The 24251-nt window shown below is 38.8% G+C and overlaps 2 protein-coding genes across 3 annotated transcripts in view; one reads left to right on the forward strand and one right to left on the reverse strand.

Annotated features, from left to right (window-relative positions):
• LOC135481365 (actin-binding protein WASF2-like) overlaps positions 1-3007 on the reverse strand; it is a 38003-nt gene extending 34996 nt beyond the window's left edge. Inside the window, exon 1 of the mRNA XM_064761194.1 lies at positions 2899-3007. The gene's annotated coding sequence lies outside the window, so the exon portion shown is untranslated. The remainder of the gene's footprint in view (positions 1-2898) is intronic.
• Positions 1297-15815, forward strand: LOC135481377 (pre-mRNA-processing factor 17-like). Of its 2 annotated transcripts, none has more exons than XM_064761216.1 (14): positions 1297-1894; positions 4524-4607; positions 6308-6437; positions 6921-7001; positions 7859-8001; positions 8777-8873; positions 9589-9803; positions 10193-10340; positions 11163-11278; positions 11796-11929; positions 12649-12725; positions 13165-13265; positions 14037-14080; positions 15035-15815. In XM_064761216.1, exons 1-14 carry the CDS (start codon positions 1883-1885, stop codon positions 15210-15212), a joined length of 1560 nt encoding a protein of 519 aa, XP_064617286.1. In that variant the 5' UTR covers positions 1297-1882; the 3' UTR covers positions 15213-15815. The 2 variants fall into 2 exon arrangements, with proteins under 2 accessions (XP_064617286.1, XP_064617278.1); XM_064761208.1 differs by lacking the exon at positions 1297-1894 and adding an exon at positions 3194-3361.
• The last annotated feature ends 8436 nt before the right edge of the window (positions 15816-24251 follow it).

Below are 24251 nucleotides of genomic sequence, written 5' to 3' on the forward strand. Positions count from 1 at the left end.
GTTTCCAGATTAAAGCTTGAGTTGGCTTGCCTGCATATACCTGTATATATATATATATATATAGCTCTTTAACAAAATGACTGTGCGTTTGTCCATGTCTCACTTACTCTTATGTAACTTTATGTCCGAAAGTCTGACAACGGTGTGATAGTACAAGTATTTCCAAGGTTTTGTTCAGTTTCCTAGACTCATAAACCTTTATACTAGCATCACATCAGCAAAAACTTTTTCAGAATGGCTTTGAACTTCAATCAAAGGAATAAATGAACCCATGTGTTCAACCTTAAAGAAACTACACACATAAGAAGTGCGTCTCATTCTGAGTATCAGTTCTGTATCTTTCTTATCTGATTTCAGTAGTACTATTTTCACTTGACTTATGTAGTAATGTTATTTGAGAATGCTGAAATACACATGTGTACAGGTCGTAGAAATACAGTACCAGTACACATATGTTCAGTGTATAATCTAGGTGACTGGTCTGCCACAGACCATGAGGAGTGTCTCATGTCAGTATTAAAAATATGTCAAACACACCGAGTTATCAGCTGACAAAGGGACACTCAGGCATATATACATATATCACCCACCTTCCTGCATGACTCACAGTAAATAAAACAGTGACAGGTATTTATACAGCTTTCTCACCTACATACCTATCCTGATGCAGGTAGAATAGTGCTGGCTTACCCTATTACATAGACAAGATTTTCAAACTTGTGGCGACAGCTTACAATAAACATAATGCCTTATCTTCATCATAAGCATAGGCACAGCAGTCATTATCTGATGATGAGGACACATAAACATTTAATATGTTTGATAGTATAATGTATGATACATATATGTATGGTAGCAAATCATTATTAATTACATGTTGCATATACTGCAGTTCAGTTACAGTATATCTAAGTCATTGCAGCAGCATGTGCACATACATGTATATGGTACATGTAACTACTGGACTACCAGCACAGCAAGCATATATAATGTACACTGTATCTTGTAGGTGATGAAAGTGAGCTCAATGCCCAAAATCAAAACTTAAGTTTCTAGGATGTGGAAAAAATTTCATACTTATTTCAATTATGTCTTAAATTTTGCAAAATCTGGAGCTGACTATAGCGATATTCTGAGTATCTTGGGTTTTGTGCAAGTGACCTGGTGATATTATCGAGAAAAGCAAAGAGAAGGAAAGAAATGGAAAGTAAGCAAAACCTCAAACTTATACGCGTACACTGATCTTGACAGCATTGTGCATGTATTTAGACTCCCTAATCCATTTCATTCTTGTTCTTTAGTGTTAGTTAATAAACTTTTAAGTAATAAGTGAACACACTTGTGATCTAAGACAGTACTGCTATACATGATAAGTTCTCCCTCTTGGTCATGCATATACTGTGAGAACCTTTAAATATTCTCTGATACTGACTCTGAGCAGTTGATTTTTTAATTAAGTTTTTATCACACTGTATATCATCAATATTAGATGTCAGGTATGAAATGAATGACGATATTTCCTCAATAGACCATATAATAGTGTATTGCAGATTTCTTATAACATCTGAAAACTCCATGTCAAAAATTACATACCAAATCAGCAATGTTACACTGTTATAAATTCTGCTTGAGCAACCTGACTGACCTATTTATTGTATCTATTTATTTCATTTATTATTCTTCATTTATACCACTGGAACCCATAACAGTGGGCAGAGCATGGAGGGAAGCCACCACCATCTGCAGGTTGCTTGCAAACCGGAGAGGAGGCCAACTTGAGCTTGACTTGAACTCACAGTGACTGCATTGGTGAGAGGCTCCTGGGCCACTGTGCTGCGCTAGCACGCTAACCATCAGTCTATGAAGGCCCTTGCACTGACTGATGATGAAGCAAGTAAGCACCTGGTTGCATATCACATCATGCTTCCTATATCTTTATATACAGTCAGAGTGAGTATATAATCTAGACACAAAAAGGCATATCAGTACTAAAGTTACTCAACCGCGGTTATGGGAATGACAAGCTACCCATGACAAGTCTAGTTTTCTGTAATAAAAATACATGACTTTGGCATATTCACATGTTAGAACAGCTAGCCGGACAGTAGGTCACATCATAACTGTTGATTTATTTATTTATTTATTTGATTGGTGTTTTACGCCGTACTCAACAATATTTCACTTATACGACGGCGGCCAGCATTATGGTGGGTGGAAACCGGGCACAGCCCGGGGGAAACCCAAGACCATCCGCAGGTTTTTTGCCAGACCTTCCAACTTATGGCCGGAGAGGAAGCCAGCATGAGCTGGACTTGAACTCACAGCGACCGCATTGGTGAGAGGCTCCTGGGTCATTATGCTGCGCTAGCGCGCTAACCGACTAAGCCACGGAGGCCCCCATAACTGTTCAGTCCAGCTAGCTATCCACACATAACCGCACTAAAAGTTTTACTGTAAGTTTATTAAAACGTTCCTCTTCTAGCTGCAATAAGTAAGGATGGCAGTAAGCAAGGATGGCAAATGCATCTAACATTTTTCACATATAGAAACCTACACTTGCCCAACTTTAATATGACAAGAAGAAGTAAACACATCCCTCCATCTAAAATTATTTTGGCTGGAAAAATAAGATGAACGATAGATACAGACTATATTTCGTTGTCCCACAGCAAACAAAAAACAACACAAAGTATATCCTGGGCTAGGCTAGTGCAAAACGAAATCAGAACTAATGCACACCTAACGCATCAGTCCATTGCAACGAGAAGTGACTGTAAAACCGGGCATACCAAAATGAGGTCACTCCCGTCAAAATGAGCGTGAACATTGGGCGCAAAAACCATTACACTGAATCTCTGGGAGGTAGTTTGACGACTGACACTAGCAGCACTGACTTACCTCAAAGACGATAACTGCAGAAAAATCACATATTTGCCTAAACTGCGGCCAAAAACTGTATATGTTGATGTTGTTGTCTGCTAATCCACATCAAAAGAGGAAGTTGGATCAAACATGGCGTACTGACCCCTTCAACAACGAATCGGGTTTTGCGAAAAATGAAGCGAAATGAAGACGAACATCAAATTTCGAGAAAATATTGACATGAATTTTAATCCGAAATTTTCGGTATTAAAATCGTGCTTTTATTTAGACCAATAACGTGCATTTTCCACACGCAACTGTCTTCACAACAATGGCGGCGATGTTGTCGTTGCAAGGATACAATTCGGACTCGAACGATTCCGAAGATGACACGGCAGCCACATCAGAAGATTTTTGTGCTCATCTTAAACCAGTAGACAAATCCAATTCAATAGTGGCTAAGATTTCTTTAAACTCAGCCCCTGAAGTTGTTTCAACGGTTAGTTTTTCTTGTTGTGAAAAGTGCGTATCTTAGACGATGTTTACGAAAACTAGGCACCCCATGAATCTGATGTACGCATTGCTTTGGATGTCTTTCTACTTTCTGCTCATTGTAGTTCATTACCAGAACCACATTTTCTCTTGTTGTTTACCTTGTTGGCCAAATACACGGTATGTTCTTTTTGAAATTCTTTCTATAGACCAAAATTATTCAGTTGACTGATGGTTGGGTGGAAGGAGCAACCTAGTTCTATTGGGCTCTATACATTTTTATGTGGAAACATAGCCCTATATGCAAACATTGTCTTACCCTGCAATCCTCCATTCTCAGTGTGCTGTCCTCAACATACTGTTGTCAGCTGCATGACTTGGCTGTCTGCAGTTCCTGTCCTTTTCTGTGTCCGATGTATCTCAGTCTAGTGATATGCTTCGCCTTGCAAGCATCAGCTGGAGATAACTGCAGGTGGAGGCTCTCGTGAGCTAACTTCTTAAACAACTTTTTATGATACTTGTCCATGGCACCAGGTCCTAGAGCTGACAGATCGAATTATGCAAGATCTATATTCAATCTAACCATTGCCATAAAATGAGGTCTTTTATCCACGTTAGTTTGCGAGATTCACCACTTCAGTCTGTGTGAATTCTCAAAACAACTGAAATGCTGATTCAGCCTATTGACAGGAAATTTAGATTGGATACAGTTTGCACAGTGAAGGTTTCAGATCTGACTGAGTATCCCTTACTGCCATGCTTCATTTTTATGACTGCATCACATTGGTCATTTGGGAGAATGTCTGCCTCAAAAGTAAGAGGGGCAGGGTTCAATTACGATTTAAGTCATACATCTATAACTACAGTCTTAAATCCCTGAAATTCTGTGGCTAATTTGAGCACTGGCTGGTCTGGTTAGATAAATATATACCACAATTAGATGAGGAGGCGTTTTTGGTATTCTTGTATGGCATTCCAGTGAGGCAGCATTACAATAAAAAACACCACATGAAATGGCCAAAACATTGTTGAAAGTGATGTTAACCTTAACCAAACAAACATTTTTAAAAAAATCATATTTGCCAGTTAAATTAAAAATGTGTATCATACAAATGTTTCAACTGAATTATTGTTATTATTATTTTTTTTTTTTTTTTTTAATTTTTCAGAACCTTGGAGATTCGAGACCTTTGGCTGTTGACACAAAAGAAGTGAAATATAACCCTAAATATGACGATCTGTTTGCACCACAGGTAACAGACCAAACACAACAGCAAAAATGTATCTGCATTGGGTCAAAAACCACCTTAGTTACATTGATTTAAACATTAGCCAGGATGAAAAAGCTACTGTATTTCACCTAATGTTTGGGGTTTAGACATTTTGCTTCATTCTGATTGATTCATCAATCCTTTAGGGCCACATAAGATTTTTTTGTGAAGTTTGATTAATTACTCATCAGAAAAACTTAAGTGATGGCATCAAAAGTGTAATTTTTAGCCCTCTCTGTGCTTTTAGCTCTGATCTAGAAGGGCATTTGTATGGGCTAATCTTTTTGAAGTGAAATACACAGGGTGTTCAAAAAGGGCAAGTAGCAGGCTGCAGACAGCTGTCTACTGCCATCCCTGTAGCCTCCTACTTTGAATATTCTTACTTTTTAAATCAATAGTAATTGTGACATAATTACTTCAATTCAGCCACCTGCTTTTGAACTCTGACCTCCGTCTCCAGTTCTAAATGAACGCCCTGAATACAGCAGCAGTATCCTATAATTTATGACCTACCTTAACTGAACCAAAAAATAAAACATTATAAGTAAAGAAATCCAACAGTACAGAAGCAGGTTATGTAATAGCAGTCTGACTCTAGACAAAGTGGTCCTTAACATATTTAAGCCCATGCTGGTCAATGACAATCAGCATTCAACAAATTTTTCATTACTCCGTAAAACTTAACAAGATGCTGTTATCTTTCCAAGAAACAACCTGTCTTTACTTACATGTACGGTGTATTTTCCTGTTGTAACATCAAGAATGTAAGTTTTGGGGATTTTGCATTGTAAAACACAAATAAGGAATTGAAGCAAAGAAAAACTACAATCTCTCTCCGTATGTATCTCTTAACGGCATAATTGTAAACTTGTGTATGTATTATGTACCAGTACTGTTAATGCTTATTCTGTAAAATGGCCCGGAAACCATGTGATCTCCCTAGTAGCAGACAGTGGGCTAAAACGATTATTCACCTAATTTTATAGCATACAAAAATGCCTATTTATGAATCGTTGTCAGTGATATTAGCATATTCACAGGATTTGTATAATTTTGAGCTTTTTAGATAGTATTTCCGAAGGGCTTATGTGATGTTTTTTTTTTGTACGCCCACGTGTAATGGTTACTGACAAGAGGTGCAAACATGGTCATTTTCCCTGTGCTTCGATACATGGTGGCCATTTTGTTTTCACCCATGCTAAGGTGATCACATGATCCTAAACTTCTGGGCTGTCTTACAGCATGTGTTGTTAGGAAACACTATGAAATGAAATGTTTTGAACAGTGGGCGACATTTGCTGATTAGTATTGACAGCTTGTCTATGAAATTAAGCGGGGGCCTCTGTGGCTCAGTTGGTTAGCACGCCAGCGCAGCGTAATGACCCAGGAGTCTCTCACCAATGCGGTCGCTGTGAGTTCAAATCCAGCTCATGCTGACTTCCTCTCCAGCCGTATGTGGGAAGGTCTACCAGCAACCTGCTGATGGTGGATGGTTTTGGGTTTCCCCTGGGCTCTGCCCGGTTTCCTCCCAACATAATGCTGGCTGCCGTCAAATAAGTGAAATATTCTTGAAAACAGCGTAAAACACCAATCAAATAAATAAATAAATAAAATGAAATTAAGCACTTAAAACATAAAAAGCACATTAAACTAAAGTATTGCACTGTAAACTTGTGTTTTAGGTTGGACCAGAGCATCCGTTCAAGACGCAGCAATTCTCAGCCAGCCGGAATAGTTTGGCCGGTTTTGTGGAACCAGCTCATGTGAATGCTTTCACATTTGAGACACAAAGACGAACGTTTACCAGCTATGGTGAGAATGTCTTCTGGTTGATGACCCAAAATTTGACCCAAGAATTTTACTGTATTCTGTGAGTTCTGTTTACTTTAGAAAGGATTTTTGAGGTTTGTTGAGAAGGCAGCATTCCTTCCAGAAAATAAATATATTTCGATTTTAAGATATTCATCAAAATTCATTTTTGAGGCAAATTATAAATTGATTTCTTTTTGTTCTGACATACCAGACTTTCTTCTCTCTCCTTTTTGTTGCTTTGTGGACAGACAGACAGTATTTATTGTTTTAGTCGGGTACCGTTCATAGATATCATATGCAAAGTTAAATCTGGAATTTTGTATGGTTGATATTTGAATCTCCCTGTTACGATATGAATAATGATCAGCAATATAATGCGTAGTTAATATATAATTGCATTGATATTAAATGAAACTGTTGCATATGTATGAGTGTTTGCGCTGAATGGCACTGAAGATATGTGTTACTTCTATTTCTGATTAGGCTATGCTATGGACCCAAGTGTTGACAGTGTAGGAAATGAAAAAGTTGTTGGCGACGTAACAAAGGCAGAAGACGCAAAAGGTATTTTCTATTTCTGAAGTTACTTGTAACTTTTTGTAAGAAAAGACTTTGATGTTTTGTCATATTTTTGAAAATGCGTCACTGATTACGTTGATGCAGTAGAGATGAATCATTTGTTATGGTCCAGGTTGTTCAAAGCTGTAATGTATGTAGACTTATTATTGAGTTGATTTTACACGCATCTACCATGGCAGCAGGCAATATGCAAATATCTTTCCATGGAATTTAAAATCAACTTTAGCTTAAACAGAAGACAACAAATAAATTGGCTGTAGCTACTTTGAAAGAGGTCTTGAAACAGACCTAAATTGCCACAATGATCGTTGGTAAGTCTTTAATTGACATTGTAATCTTGAAATCTTTCGACACCATGAGATACACAATGTCAGAGAAACCTGAACCCCTCGCTTACTCGTACCCAACACTCATGGGTGCAAGTCAAAACAGCGTTTAGGTTACGTCAATGGAAACAGGGGCGTTCTTTTGTCATGGATATTATTGACGCATGGTTGGTTAAAACGTGGCAGCACTTTTGATTTTCTCAACGCTTACTTGGAATTGCAATATTTTGGTTAAGCAGCCACACAAAAATGAACAGGCATACTTTTTAAACTCTATGTGGGATACTTTGTGGATCCATGTACATGTATACATTTGGTGTGGTTTTGTGGAACTTTTTATTCAGTGTGAATGACAGGTAGAGTACTTCGGGTTATAGTAAAAAAAAAAAATGAGTATAAAAGGCAATTTATTAAAGTTTCCAGAAATTGTCTGATCATGGAGGCTGTACTGGGTAGAATTAAAACCTCAGCTTCACAGATACATTGTGATAATTACAATGCTGTTAATTTTGAAAGGTCTGACGGTCTTTGAAGCGTCAAAAGACCGACCTGGAGATAAGAGGAAGAGGCTGAAGAATCCTGATGCCAGTGACATTGAGGGTTACCTGGGGCCTTGGGGCAAGTTTGTGGATGAGAAAACTACAATGAAACCAGATGAGGTAAAGATACTAATGGTTAATAACCCAAGATTTCGCCTACAATTAAGTTGAACATTTTTACCCAATTCTAAGTGCTCTGCTGATCTTAAAAAGAATGATTTTGAAGTTTGTTTGGAAGTTAATGTCATGTCCCCCTGGGAAAATGTTTCAGCATGAAATGTAAGAATTTACTACATTTATTTGCATGTAAAACACACTCTTGGGGGCAAAATGTTAGGTCATTTACTGAAGATGAAATATTGCTTTGTAAAATGAATATCAGGGTCATTTCCTTGACTCTGACTCTGTAAAGTTTAAAGAGTTGGTGAGCAGGATCAGGTTCTGAGATGTTAGGAAATGCAACTGCAACCATGTAGCCCATGGTTTGTGGGTTCAAAGCCATCCTTGGAAAGGGAATTTCTAAATTTACCAGCTCTTGTTGTTTGTGGTGTTGGGGGGGGGGATCATGGTGGCTCTTAGCAGTCGACGATTCTGCATAATCTGCATAAGTGTGAAGAATACACACTGGGAAAGTTTGTGAGTAACTTGCCAGAGGGTAGTGGTTTACTACCAGCTCTCTGCTTCCTCTTCCAATAAAGTTCACTGCTGTCATATGAATGAAAATTTTTGGAACATAGTGTAGAAGTAAAAGTAAGAGTGCTCTCAAAACAAGTCTTCATCACTGAAAATTTGATTGTTTTCTTCCAAAATTATCAATGTTTAACACATGTGTGTGATTTTCTTGACTTCTTTTAAGGGAATACTGTACATTTGAATTGTTTTTGTAATATAACAGGAACAAAAGAAAGAGCTTGATGAAATCTTGGCAAAGAGAAGTAAAACAAGCAAACAAGTGGAGGAGAAGCCTGCTGAGGAGAAAACCACTTTACACAGTAAGTACTACAACGAGGTCTAGTTTCCTGCGGTGTAGTACTACAATTAGGTTAATAAAATCCTGAATACATAGGAAGGCCTACATTACATTGTAAGGGTACATGGAAAAGTTCCCTATGGTGTAGTACTACAGCCAGGTTAATAAAGTCCTGAATACATAGGAAGGCCTACATTACACTGTAAGGGCACATGGAAAAGTTTCCTGTGGTGTTGTACTACAGCCAGGTTAATAAAGTCCTGAATACATAGGAAGGCCTACATTACACTGTAAGGGTACATGGAAAAGTTCCCTATGGTGTAGTACTACGGCCAGGTTAATAAAGTCCTGAATACATAGGAAGGACTACATTACACTGTAAGGGCACATGGAAAAGTTTCCTGTGGTGTAGTACTGCAGCCAGGTTAAAACCTGGATACACAGTACACTATACAATATACAGTACTAGACACAAATACACATGACGAATTTGCCTTACACAGTAAGGTTACCAAGAATGGTATGGAACATTTATTAATATTCTTAACACATGAAATTCTGATGAATTAGCTTTTGTTAGCACATTACACTGGCATGAGCAGAGATTAACTTACTAACACAGCATGGTAGTGTTTACCTAGAAATACATCAAACACATTCTTAATTTCTGAAGTGACGTAAAAACTACAAATTTACTGTACAGTCTCATGAAGATTTCACCATTTCTATCTTCCCAGTTAAAGATGCCTACGACTACCAAGGCAGATCATTCCTGCATATTCCTCAGGATGTTGGTGTTAACCTGAAGTCTGAGGATCCTCCTGAGAAGTGCTTCCTGCCTAAAAAGCTCATCCACACCTGGTCAGGGCACACTAAAGGAGTGGCAGCCATACGCTGGTTCCCCGGGTCTGCACATCTACTGCTCTCTTGTAGTATGGACTCCAAGATAAAGGTGGGTTTTCTCAGGAGTAGCTACAATGAGGTAGACTTTTCCTGTGCAAGAAGTTTTAGCTGTCTTGAAGTGACGCCGAGTTTATTAAGGTTTCCACTGTTTTTACTGTGATTCACTTTTTCTATAGATTTTCCAAAGATGGTGTCTAAATAAGATTTATACCTTCAAGTCCTGGTACATGTAGAAAGATAGAATGCTTTTATAAATGCATTTCATAATGAAATACAAACACAGGTTATGCAGATGCATTCTTTCACTGTCCAAAGACATGTAATTTCAAACATTTCAGAAATTCTATTCTAAAATAGTAGTTGCATGTAGTGAAATTATAGTTGCATCATTATTTTTCTTAGCAAGTTTTCATATTGACATGTTTTGATGTCCTGTAGATCTGGGAAGTGTATAATGACAGGCGATGTGTTCGCACATATCTGGGTCATAAGCAAGCTGTCAGAGATGTCAGTTTCAACAATGACGGCAAGCAGTTCCTCAGCTGTGGCTACGACAGATATTGTAAATTATGGGATACAGAAACAGGTATTTATTAATTAAACAAGTTCTCATCTAGAAACAAGAGCTCTTGCTGGCTGATCTATCTAATGGGATCTTCTTAGAGATGATTATCCCGTGATCGGTGATATCATGTTCGATCCTGGCTCTGGATGGCATGAGTGCAGCCTTAAGTCAAGATACGGCAAATGTGATAGTTTTCCTTGTTGGTGACTGACGCCTCCAGATCCCTGTTCACATTAGTTTCACAGGATTTCACGTGGATCTGCCAGGTTTCCATTGAAAACTAACCTAACCACTGCCTTGTGAGCGAAAAATTCTTCTGTTCTGTTTTAAATAAAACTATGATAATCCATGTTTATTAATGGGTAATATCTTACGGGTTCTGCTTGGTCTCCTCCCACCATGATGCTGGCCACCAGCGTATAAGTGAAATATTCCTGAGTATGGCGCTAAACGTAAAACACCCATCAAATAAATAAATAAATGAATTAATATCTAATACAATTCTTCTAATTTTTAGGACAGATGGTAATAGTGTTAAGAGAAACAAATTACATCGATTTTTGAGAAATGTTAAGACAAACATTACTTATGTTGTTCATTAAATGAACTGACCATGTGATTAAAAAAGAAACGAAAATATTCATGTTACAGTTACATGTACGTTGAATAAAAAGAGCAGACCAGATGTCCTGAAAATAAGAAAAATGATACCTGTAAAAAAAAAAGAGGAGAAAAATAATTTAAAAATAAGACATTTTGCACGCTTGTTGGTGTAAGGTCCTTTGTCCAGAATGGTTGTTTGCATTCAGTCATCCCATTGTTTTTATTTCTTTCTATTCCCAGGGGAATGTATATCAAGATTCACCAGCAGAAAAGTACCATACTGCGTCAAATTTAACCCAGATGATGACAAGCAGCATTTGTTTGTAGCAGGAACATCAGACAAAAAAATTGTTTGTGTAAGTAAAGCAGTCAATCTCGGTTAAAAGACACTTTTTTTTACATCATTAAGTCTATAAAGAATAAGCTTTTATCATAATGGGGGCCCTCTGTGGCCAAGGTGGTTAGCACGCCAGTGCAGTGCAATGACCCAGGAGTCTCTCACCAGTGTGGTCACTGTGAATTCAAGTCCAGGTTCCTCTTCGGCCGTATGTGGAAGGTCTGCCAGCAAAGCAACCTGCAGATTCTTGTTGGTTTATCCTGGGCCCTGTCTGTTTTCCTCCCACCATAATGCTGGTCGCTGTTGTATAAGTGACATATACTTGAGTACGGTGTAAAAGACCAATGAAATAAATAAATGTATCATAAAATGTTGCTTACACGAGAAATTTTTCCCAAGGAGTGTAAAGGAAAAATTAATTGTTAATTGAAGGGAGATAAATACAGTGTGTTGCAATAACCCACCACTGTGAGTTATTGCCCTTGATCCGATGTATGCGGACATTATTCGTGCATGTGTGTTTCTTGTTTACTTAGTGGGACACTCGCACAGGGGAAGTGGTACAGGAATATGACAGACATCTGGGGGCAGTGAACACTATCACGTTTGTTGACCAAAACAGGAGATTTGTCACGACGTCTGATGATAAGAGTTTGAGAGTTTGGGAATGGTGAGATTCATCTTACATTAAACCAGTCATCTTACATTAAACCAATCATCTTACATTAAACCAGTCATCTTGCATTAAACCTTCTCATTCAGCTAAAGCATTCTTTTCATCACAGCCAATCTTTCCATGACCAGTGAGATTGCAGGCAAACAAATCCAATTCCCTCAAGTTTGGTTGTGGCTTAGTCAGTTGGTTTGTTAGGTACATGTTGAAGTAAAGCAGTTTTTGGGGGGGCACTGCAGTAATAAACTTGACTGCCATCTTATACATGTTTGTGATAAATTGAGTATGGCACTAAATAGTTATCAAATAAATAAACAATTAAAAGCTGAATAGCAAGGAGGGAAGTAAGTTTTTATTCATATTTGCAATTTTGGTTAATTAAGATGTGTTTATAACAAATTAATGAAATAACAACAACACAGTAACACGGTGGAGAAATGCTATCCTCTGTTGTTATCTCTGATATTTTATCTTGTTGGGTATTTTGGTGGGGCGTTGGGAATTATTTCATCTTAGATCGTCTCAGGTTTACTTGAATGATTTATTTCTTATACAAATCAGTTTACATAGCAGATGTAATATTATTGTCACCTTTGTTGACTGATTGAAAGACAGTACTTATACTCAACTTCAAACTATTGTCTTTTTTGTCTGCATTTCATAATATAAGCCAGTTATGCTGTAAAAAGTTCAAATGTGCTGCTTTTCTGTTTCAGGGACATACCTGTTGATTTTAAGTACATTGCTGACCCGAGTATGCACTCCATGCCTGCTGTCACTCTTTCCCACAATGGTACGGTTATTACATCAGATTAAAATTTGCATATTACGAAAGAAGGACCAGTAATTTGAAAATCTTGTAAAGTATTGAAATAAATGAAGAATACAGTGTATAAAAACAGACCATGGAAGTCAGGCTTTGTAATTTACATAAATTCTGGATTTCAAAAAAAGATGTGAAAAAACACTTTGAAAAAGGAATGAAATGCAGTTTGTGTAATGGTGAGGCAGCCTATTATATTGCTCTGTGTTTCTCTTTATGTTCCTCTGATGAAGAATCATTTAAGTATGGTAGTGCGTTTGACATTCCAAAATGCCCTTTTTATATTAGTGACATTTGAGAAATTGCTTAAATAAAATACATGTATTATGAAGTAGACAGTTTCTTTAAAAATAATCCTGCTGTACAGATAAGGCAGCAAGCACTCAACCACATGCTCTCTTCTCCACAGGAAAGTGGTTGGCCTGCCAATCCATGGATAACCAAATCTGCATATTTAATGTCCTAAACAGATTCAAATTTATGAGAAAAAAGCGATTCACAGGGCATATGGTAAGTGAAAAAAGGGAAACAGAAAGTAAACATTGATATTTCAGCTTAATATTTCTTTGTAAGATGGTGTTAAGCTTTGACTGCAGTGACAGTGTGGTTTTCAGGCGTTCAAGATAATACTTTCAACTTAGAAAATTTATGAAATTCAAGCACGTAAACATTATTCGCAAGTTGAAGATTAGCATTACTACGTAAGTATGACCATCTTTGAATTGTGCTTCTGTATTTGTCCCTGTTGTCTTTAACACCTCCGTCTTTGTCTTAGTCATGTTAGACATGTAATTTTAAAAGAACATGTTTTAGTATATGTTGTCACTATATGGAACTGAAGAAAGTTATACTCCCAGGGCATTTCTATGCATTTTTAGTTTCACTAAGAATTTTATATAATTGTAATTCTTTAACCTTTTTGTATGTTTCGCAAGGTATTGTTTCAAGTATATTTTGAAGTCATTATTCTGTGTTGACTGATAAAATTGTGCCCTTTGTGAAGCCCTGAAACTGGCACATCCAACGAGTGTATAAATTGCACTGAAAATTACTCTTTCGTATGCAAAATGGTTGAGGAATTTAGGTAACCTAATGATGCATGTGTGGTTATTCAATGAAAGTTATCTCAGAGTTATGCACTGGCCTGTGAAAATATAAGTGATTTGTTGTTTTCTTTGATTTTCTTTGATTTTCTTTCACCAGTTTACCTAACAAGTGCAAAGTGTTTATTTTTGAAATGATAACATGGGCCTTTTATAACAGTGCATTAATTCTTTACAGGTGGCTGGTTACGCATGCACAGTGGACTTTTCCCCAGATATGAGGTACGTAAATGAATAATGAAGGTATAACACCTTTGTTTGACAGATAATTTCTTATCATTGTGGCTATAATTACATGTAGTTTCCTGCACTTTTATGACATGATTTTAATTCTATACGTGGAATAACTGGAGAGTTCTGTTGAGTTTAGAAAGGTGTTTTGAGCTTTGCTTGGAACACAAGACGATATTCTACTGGAAAATTATAAGTTTCAGCAGCAAAAATAATATTTCGTGACATATATTTGCCTCTAAAAATGCACTTTTGTGGACAAAATTTTTGGTCATTTAGGGTATATACAATTTTTCTCATTTCCCTCCATGATTATGTTTTGTAGTCTACGTATACATTTCTGGACTATTTGTAATAGAAATGTTTTCTCTTGTGCAATGATGTATAGGTTTACTCATTTTTCCTTATGGGATTTTTTCTAGGGTACAGTTTTGAACCTGTGTCTAAATTAGCCATGATAAACTTATTTCTGAATTAGCATAAAAGAGCTAAGCCGGTGTCAGATCCTCTGAGTTTCAAGAGCAGGGACAAATGATAGAGATCAAGATAATCTTGAGTTATGCTGGGAAGTTGTGAAAAATTTAGTGTATTAAAACTATTACAGAGAATCGTATGGAAATGAAATTATTCTATGGTTTAGGCAAGAATTCATGGTGTCATTCTAGCATAACTGCCTTACTTAATGTCATAACTTAACAAGGCATATTATCATGTCACACCAGACAAATTTTACAGAAACTGACAAAAATTTTGTTTTTGAGGACTGTTTAATTCTTGGGGTGAACCAGTAGTATTCATTGTAAATTCTGTTGGAGCATTGTATTAGATCTGGTTTATATGCTTTGTCCTTCGTACCATTTTAATGATTCCACCTGATTTGTCTTGAAACGGAAATAGTGTGTTAACAGACCTGTTTTCTTATCCGTTGTTTTGCATCTGTTTCAGTTACATTATCTCAGGTGATGCTGATGGCAAGCTGTATGTTTGGGACTGGAAAACCACAAAACTGTACACAAAGTTCAAGGCACATGATGATGTGTGTATTGGGGTACTGTGGCATCCCCACGAGACGTCTAAAGTAGCCACATGTGGTTGGGATGGTGTCATCAAATACTGGGACTGAGTGTCACGCTGGTTAAGCCCAAATTGCATGGGACAGTCAAAATGGAAACAGAGACATCTCTATAGCAATATGACTTACAGACCTCCTCTCATCATGTACTGTGAGTCACAGGGCATGTATATATGCATATGTGCTATGATTGCCAGAAGCAAAGGGAGATTTAGCTCAGTGACTAAGGTATGGGACTCCAAACCACGAGGCATACAAGTTAAACCTCTCCTGGCCTGGGAGAGGGAATATGTAGATTCCCATTCAGTCCCTGGTCACAGGAGGTCAAGGTGACACGAATAGGTTGACGGCGACTGTAGGGGTGTTAGCACCATCCTAAGGCAGCTTGTCTGTACATGATGACAGCTTGTCAAACAGATATTCATCATATAATTTGAAATATTCTTGAACGTGGGGTTAATCAATAATCAACCAATCAGGACCAAGTGAAGAATGTGCCTATTGAAGCTTGCATCATGTCATCAAGGAACATTGATGGTGAAGTTTCATGTCATCAAAAACAGATGCTGACAGATTAAGGATTTGTACCTTTGTCATCATGAAAATCACTGTAGTCATGTAGAATACATGCATATGTATATGTGTCATTGTAATGGAAAGGACCTTGTGGTCTCAATTACATGATTGTACTGTATGTTTATGGGTGGGGGGGTGGGGGGCCTCCGTGGCTCAGTTGGTTAGCGTTCTAGCACAGTGCAATGACCCAGGAGCCTCTCACCAATGCGGTCGCTGTGAGTTCAAGTGCAGCTCATGCTGGCTTCCTCTCCGGCCATAAGTGGGAAGCTCTACCAGCAACCTGCTGATGGTCATGGGTTTCCCCCGGCCTCTGCCCGCTTTCCGCCCACCATAATGCTGGCCGCCGTTGTATAAGTGGAATATTTGTACGGCGTAAACCTGCAATCAAATAAATAAATAAATAAATATATATTTATACTCAGCTGAAACTGCCCCTTGCTGACCCATAAAACCAATCACCATCATCATGTGCTGTATTTCACCAAAAGTTTAGCTTTTTTTTAAAAGTGAAACATTTTGCTTGATTCTTATCCATTCACCTTATAGCTCCACTCCAGAAAAATTTGTTTGCGAAGTTTGATTTATTTCTTATCAGAAAAAAACTTAAGGACTGCCGTCAAGAATATAATTTTATAAGCTCCATGTGCTTTTGAAAGTGCATTTTTATAGGCCAAAATTTAGCTGAAATATAGTGAGAAAATTTCTCCTTATTCTGACATAAGTGAAATTGGTACAGATAGAAAGGGTTGTACCAGTCCTTTGTCATCCTGGATGAGATTCCCTGTTGCGTTCAGACCACAGAGTGCATGATACTTGAGAAGTTGAGAATATTGTATACCAGGTCACATTAAAGTCCAGTCACCTCAATATTGTACGTAGGCCTGTTTGTTTTTGTTTTGTTTTGTTTTTTACTCTGTACAAAGTGTAAATAAACCAAGTAAATGTTACCTCTTTTTCACTGTTTTGGGCATCAAGGGTACCAATTCCATAGTGTCAACTTTGACTACAGCTATGGAGGAGATTTTGGGCAAGAAATTTATATTCGCTGTTGAAATCAAATTTTCTGTATTTAACAAAAATAGCTCAAATTTTTGCCTTTACTAAATAATTTAGTACCTTCCTGTATTATTTACAGTTTTAAATGATTCCAAAGTTAAAAAAAAAAATAAAATGCGACCAACTTTGGAGAAAACCGGACAGAGCCCTGGGGAACCCTCTACCATCCACATGTTGCTGGAATACCTTCCCACGCACGGCCGGAGAGGAAGCCAGAATGAGCTGGCATTGAACTCACAGTGATCGCATTGGTTGGAGGCTGTGGGGTCATTGCGCTGCGCTGGCGTGCTAACCACCTTGGCTACGACGCCCCCTTGATCAGTAATACATGTATACCTGACAGCATGTTAGTTATATATAAGTAGACAACAGTCTTGTATGTAATAGATCGAAAATGTTTAAGAAAACCTAAGAAAAGTTAACCCATCTACGCTATGGTTTTAATTATTCACAATTTTGTTCGTGTTTACTTGTAAAAGTACGTAAGTTTTAATTTTTCATGATGCTATATACTGTACGTCCGAAACAATAACATAATTATATGCAGGAATTTCGACGGAATAACTTAGACAATTAAATGTCTTACGAATGGCATTTCTTAACCAAGCTTCATATGTGTAGGAGGATCTGTAGTTTATCTATGAACGTACAGAGCGTGCTACATATAGATACAATGATTATACATTTTAAGCATGTTTAATCTTTGGAAACTGAATGTTCGTTATACACTGTTACCAAACAAATCACATGAATAAATAGAGAGACAATTGATTTCATGCATCTCAATTGATGATTTGTCTTTTGCAAAGTTTTACGCCTTTATGATCTTACCCATTGAAATATTTTTTGTGTACAGCATTGTGTATTTCAGTGTTCGAAATAATTTGGATGCCGTTGTTTAACCCAGATCATTTCGCATCCCCCACCCGTAAAAGTAACCGCCAACTTATGAAAGTGCATGTATTTAAACAAATAAGAACCAAATAAGAAAAAACAGTCAATCTATAAAACATCATCATTTTACTCAGTTTCCACTTTAAGTTTTACCATTTTTCAACTCTTATTTAAGGAGCGGTCAAAATATAGAAGCATATCAGTTTACAATTAAGTCTAACAGAAAAAGGTTAGTTTACAGCTTTATTACATTTATCCAAAGTAGTTTCCGCCTTCCAATGTAATAATTAGCCCTATAAATCCACAATTCCTAAGTAAGGCTTAATACATATGGATGTAGACCTGTTAATCCTTTATTTCTTCGGTGTAGCTATTTGCTTTATTAACAGGATGGTTTCTAACCCAATAACCCCAATGTTCCATGGCGCCATCAATTCGCGTTGATAGTCCGCGTGCACATAAGCATAGCTCTCATATAATGCGGCCTAACCTTTCCCCTAATCACTTTACACATTCCCCAAATGACCATTTATCTAGCGATGCCTCAGATCTAGTCCCAGTCTTGCTAGCAGTTTTGATAAACACTAATGTCCTAATGAATTAACTAGGGCTCAGGTTCAATGATTTATTACTTTTGACGTACAATTTTCAAATCGTGCTCGTTGCGGTACGTTATCATTACACTGTTTTACCTGTCGCAGCGAGATTCGGGCATAGACCTCAAAAGAATGAGGTCACCGTTCCACTTTATGAAGATAAAACAATATTGCATGATATGTCATGTGGAAATTCATGAATCATATGCATTATGGTTATAAACGACGCAAAGAGGATGGATCAGTGACTTCCATGTCAACAACTAGTTAACCTGAAGGCATGGTTGTACCCACGAGAAATCCTTTAACGACAAGTCAGCCAACAGTTCCAAATGGATCATCAAACTGATCAGGTGTAAATTAGATCTTCTTCCGTTAAAAACAGACGAGTTTTAGGGTGCTATGGCCGAGTTTTGGTTAGACCGTTTGACTGTTGCAGCGATAGTTTTCAGTATGACTGTTTTCTTTAGATTTGCTAACGGTCGAATAACTTTTTTAATAATAACAGAAACATTTTTAGGTCTACCGCATGAAACTGGTAGCTCTACGACTGAATCAGTTAACGTTAATTCACAGACATCGGAGAAGACGACATCGGTCCCAAGCAACAATGACGTGTATGTGTTTGGAGAGAGCAGTTCCAACCAGTTCTTGGTGCGGAGCGTCACCGATTTTGTGTGTGAATCAGATTACTTTTGTAACAGAACTTTAATTGGTGACGAGCATCTTTGCTTTTTGGAATGCAGTCTTTGCCGTTGCGACGAAATGTGCCACTATTTTGGGGACTGTTGCCCAGATGTACTGTTTAAGGACTCGCCCGTGGTGCCATCCTCTCCGGTAGAGTCTGTATCTTGTCTTAACGGCGCCTGGACTACGTGGGGCCAGGCAGATGGTGCAATGATGATTACTCGATGCCCATCTCACGACATCAACCAGAACGAAACATTCGTTAAGAAGTGCCACGACCCTGACATCCGTAACAGGGACCAGGCAACACCTGTGTCCAGCATCTCTCAAGGTATCACCTACAGGAATAAATATTGCGCTTTATGCCACGGTGTCCTAGACGTTGGAAGTTGGCGACATGAGGTCATCTGTGAAAATATGACTGACTTGTCAAGTGTAAAGACCACCGAGGACCTGTGGCAGTTAGTTTTAAATGGAGAAAGTATGTGTCAGATAGACACCTATCCTCCGCCAGGTGTCGCACTAAGAAAATGTAGTGTCGCGCCCATGGACAGGTGTAACATGACAGGGAATTGGTTGTCGTACGATTCGAGAATAGAGACACTGTGTGGAATGTACAACCACACTGTTCACTATTATGGATTTTCGTCCACGCACGCGTCTTACCGAAATATATTTTGTGCTGTTTGCAATGGTATCGAACTCACGAAGACGGTACAATGCCATCGAATAGAGTCAGGACAATTTGCACATCCCATGAGCGTTTTATTGGCGTTCAATCCTCCCCCTGCCCCATCAGCCAGAGTTCTGCACCGAACTCCAACCGACTGCAACACCACCCAGGCATACGATCCCTTCTCCGTAAGCACTTCAGCTTTATTTTTTCATGTTTTATTCAACCTTCTTTAGTTCTGTTCATATTAGTTTAAGAGAATTGAAATGGATGTGTAGTGCATATTGCTAAATGGAGTCGGTAACCACAGGGATATATTTGGGATAGATGTAGTGGTCATGTAGCAGGGAGCACCCACCACATGTGGGACAGACAACAAATGTAGCACGGAGCATCCAGCACATGTAGGACGACCATGTAGCACGGACCACCCACCACATATAGGAAGACCATGTAGCACGGAGCAGCCGTCACATGTGGGACGACCATGTAGCACGGATCATCCTCCACACATAGAAAGACCATGTAGCACGGACCACCCACCACATATAGGAAGACCATGTAGCACGGAGTGCCCACCACATGTAGGACGACCATGTAGCACGGAGCGCCCACCACATTCTGGACGACCATGTAGCACGGAGCGTCCACCACGTGGGACGACCATGTAGCATCGTACATAGTGTTATTGCATACATAGCCTCAATTTCGTGTCCTGTGTGTATGACTAATTTTTGGTAAGAAGATGTACGTTAAAGATTTTTTGAAAATTAATCGGATATGTTCGCATGTTCTGTCTGTTTATTTGTTGCTAGTGTATTTTTCCCCATGTCTCTAACACTAAATACATAAATTAAATACAGTACCTTTATAAAACAGCTGTTGAATTTTTCTGTTTTTTTCGCAGATGACATGTCGCAACATTGAATGTCCGGATCTCAGGGTACTTGGAGACAGCGGATGCAACATTCATTTCACTGCCACAACAGGTTTGGGGTTTAAATTCGATGTCGTCTTAAATCAGTTAAATGGATCTGAAGATTTTCTGTCCTACTTCGATCCCACACAGTACTCCGATCTATTGCAAGAAAGGCTCGTTGAGTTTTACCCATTAATTATAAGTTCGATGATTATGACTTTTCTACAACGCAATGGAATGCAACATAGCTCGCAACCAGACAAGATTTTAATCCACGTGGAAATAATCACTTTGTCTAACCAGGCTCTGCAATCCATAGAAGAGACGCTCTGGAAATTCGTGTCCATGGAGCAGAGCTATCCATGGCGGGGAGAAGATGTCAGCCTGTCTTCAAGGCCGGAATTTTGCCCACAAGAGATTTTATCATCCAATGTTGTGACGAGCGGACTAGAAATAACGCAATCGACCATCAATCTCAACCACAGATGCGAGACTTTGTTATGTCGTGCGACCATGGCTACAGTGGGCCCAGGGTGTCCGTTCTTGCAGTATAACCTCTCGAGAGACAATTTTACCCTCGACAAAGAAACTAGCTCGATAACAATCAATAACTCCAAAACGATCAAAGTAAATATGAGTCGGATTGTGCGCTGTGGCGTAACTGTTCGAATCTGCCTCGATGAAATTTCAGTCATCCGAAGAGAGTTGGCTCTTGAAGAGCGGGACAAAGCGTGGGCTCCACTTGCCAAGGTGAATCCCGTCCAAAACGTAGCCATGTCTATAGTCTCCCTTGTATGTACCTCCTTGTCTTTGCTTTGTTTGTTTCTGACATTCTTGACATACACTTGCATAAAACGACTTAAGACCGTTCCGGGAATGAACACTTCAGCGTTAGTATTCCACATCTTTTTGTCTCAGCTGCTCTTCCTGGTTGGCGCCAGTCGAACAGAGAATTCCACGGTTTGCAAAGCGTTCGGTGTCTTAACCCATTTCTTTTGGATGGCCACGTTCTCTTGGATGGCTACATCCGCATATCACATGTACAGGGTATTTACCAAATTACGCCCTATGCCCACCACAGGAAGAACCGACGTCTCTCGATTCCTCAGATACTGCCTGTTCTGCATTTTGATGCCGACCTGCGTTGTCAGTGGATGTATCGCGTATTATCTGATCCGAAGCGATGGAATCGATATGGGATACGGTGGTGACGTGTGCTTCATTAACGACCCCATTGGTATCGCCGTATTCTTTGCCTCCCCGTTGATCGTTACACTTATCGCTAACGCCATTTTCTTCATTTTGACAGTTTTAGCAATCCGATCTGTCCCGGACATGAAAGAGGTTGCCCACATGACCAACAAGCGTTACGTATACATTTACATAAAGTTGGCCGCGCTGTTTGGATTTACCTGGGTATTCGGGATAATGGCGGAAATTCTTCGTTCCGACATTCTTTGGTATACCTTCATTGTACTCACCGCAAGTCAAGGTGTGTTCATCTTTCTGGCGTACTGCGCTAATCGCCGCACCTTAAACATCGTCAAAAGTATGCTATGTTGGGACAGAAGTGGCTCTTGTTCCGATCGGAGCAACACGTCTAAAGACAACAATAAGGCAAAGCCGACTGGATCCACATCATTGCCGGCATGTCGGCCTTAATGATTAGTAATTCACCTGGGCTGCAAAAACTGAGTGATTACAGACTCTTACCTTGGTTTTGGCTGTTGTTAAATTCAGGCGAGTGATCTGTTAGTCGCCATAAAACAAGTGGTTTGTATATATAAAAGCTAAAATGGGCACAAGGAGAGTGAAAAACTGCTCGACAGTTATTTTCTCTTAGGACAGACCTGCTCTTCATACTTGACTTTTAGTATATCTTTTAATTTATAAGCGATTTTGTATATTTTGTTATCGACAACTAATTCTAGCATGCATGTATAGTACATGATTGGAATTCTGATTTTACTCAGTCACCTAGAGAACACCTCGGGTCTTTCCAACATCATTGAAAACTGTGGACTGCTTCTCTTTGCATGATTCCGTCCTAATTTCATACCTTGTATAGTTTCTTGGTTCTTTGGTGGTTTGTGTTATACGTCGTTTTGGGAATGAGCATTGCGATTATTGACCTGGAACGTCCTTATTGGTTGACGCCTTGTATACGAATGTCTGTTTCAACGCATTGATTTACAACCATGAATAGTTTCGTCTAAACGAAGTCCTTGTATTGTACATGCTTATTTCGTTGTTACTTCAATGTGAAGCACAAGTTTAGCAAAACACAGGAACGACTATCATTGCGACGACCGTCCCGCACTATTACTATGGAACACCTTCATGTAAGACGCAAAAGCAAGTTTAGCAAAACACTCCGGATTTGTCCTTGTATTGTACATGCCTATTTTGTTGTTACTTCAATGTGAAGCACAAGTTTAGCAAAACACAGGAACGACTATTATTGCGACGACCGTCCCGCACTATTACTATGGAACACCTTCATGTAAGACGCAAAAGCAAGTTTAGCAAAACACTCCGGATTTGTCCTTGTATTGTACATGCCTATTTTGTTGTTACTTCAATGTGAAGCACAAGTTTAGCAAAACACAGGAACGACTATTATTGCGACGACCGTCCCCGCACTATTACTATGGAACACCTTCATGTAAGACGCAAAAGCAAGTTTAGCAAAACACTCCGGATTTGCGACGATCGTCCCGCACTATTACTATGGAACACCTTTATGTAAGACCCAAAAGCATGTAGCACGACGAGAAATTTCTTTGTAATGTTCAGATTCATTTGCCACTGACTAAATCTTCAGAATATCTGCTTTCTTATATTTCCATGTCATATCAATTTTCGTTTGTCAGTGAAATTCAGAAAATTCACTTTACTGTGCAATAAATTAAGGGTTTGCGTATATAAATGGAATATTGCAAAAATACCGGCTGCTGCAGACTTGTCATGTTTTTACTTAGTGGACACTTCGACGCCGCGCAAAAAATAGGACATTTGTCGAAAAACCGACAGAAACATGGCTGATAGTTTTATTGCGCTTACCGCCGATTCCAAGTCCTTGGCCTTCGCTGTAAGGTAATTCAAATTCTCCCCTCTTGCCTTTTGACCGATTGTTATCTTCACCTCGTGAAGATCAGATTACAGTATTTCCAAGCTTGGGCCAATATTGAAATGTTTCAGCTGTAAACCCGAGCAAGTCAACAAATACTAATGAAAACCTTTCGTTTGAAGTTTATGCTTCAATCAGTTTAGATTAAAAATGATGCCTCTTCTTGCCTCGCTCAGCACTGATCATATTTTCATAACCTTTCTCGTAAATCGCGTCGTCTTATGGCGTAATGACCCAGGAGCCTCTCACTAAAGCAGTCGCTGTGAGTTCAAGTCCAGCTCATGCTGGCTTCCTCTCTGGCCGTAAGTTAAAAAGTCTCCCACCAACCTGCGGATGGTCGTGGGTTTCCCCCGTGCTCTGTCCGGTTTCCGCCCACCATAATGCTGGCCGTCGTCATATAATTGAAATATTCTTGAGTACGGCGTAAAACTCCAATCAAATAAATAAATAAATGCATATTTATGCTCAGCTGAAGCTGTCCTTTCTTGACCCATAAGGCCAATCACCATCATTATATACTGTATTTCACCAAAAGTCCAGCTTTTTTCAAGTGACATAT

This window comes from Liolophura sinensis, chromosome 1, assembly GCF_032854445.1.
Source record: "Liolophura sinensis isolate JHLJ2023 chromosome 1, CUHK_Ljap_v2, whole genome shotgun sequence".
NCBI lineage: Eukaryota > Metazoa > Mollusca > Polyplacophora > Chitonida > Chitonidae > Liolophura > Liolophura sinensis.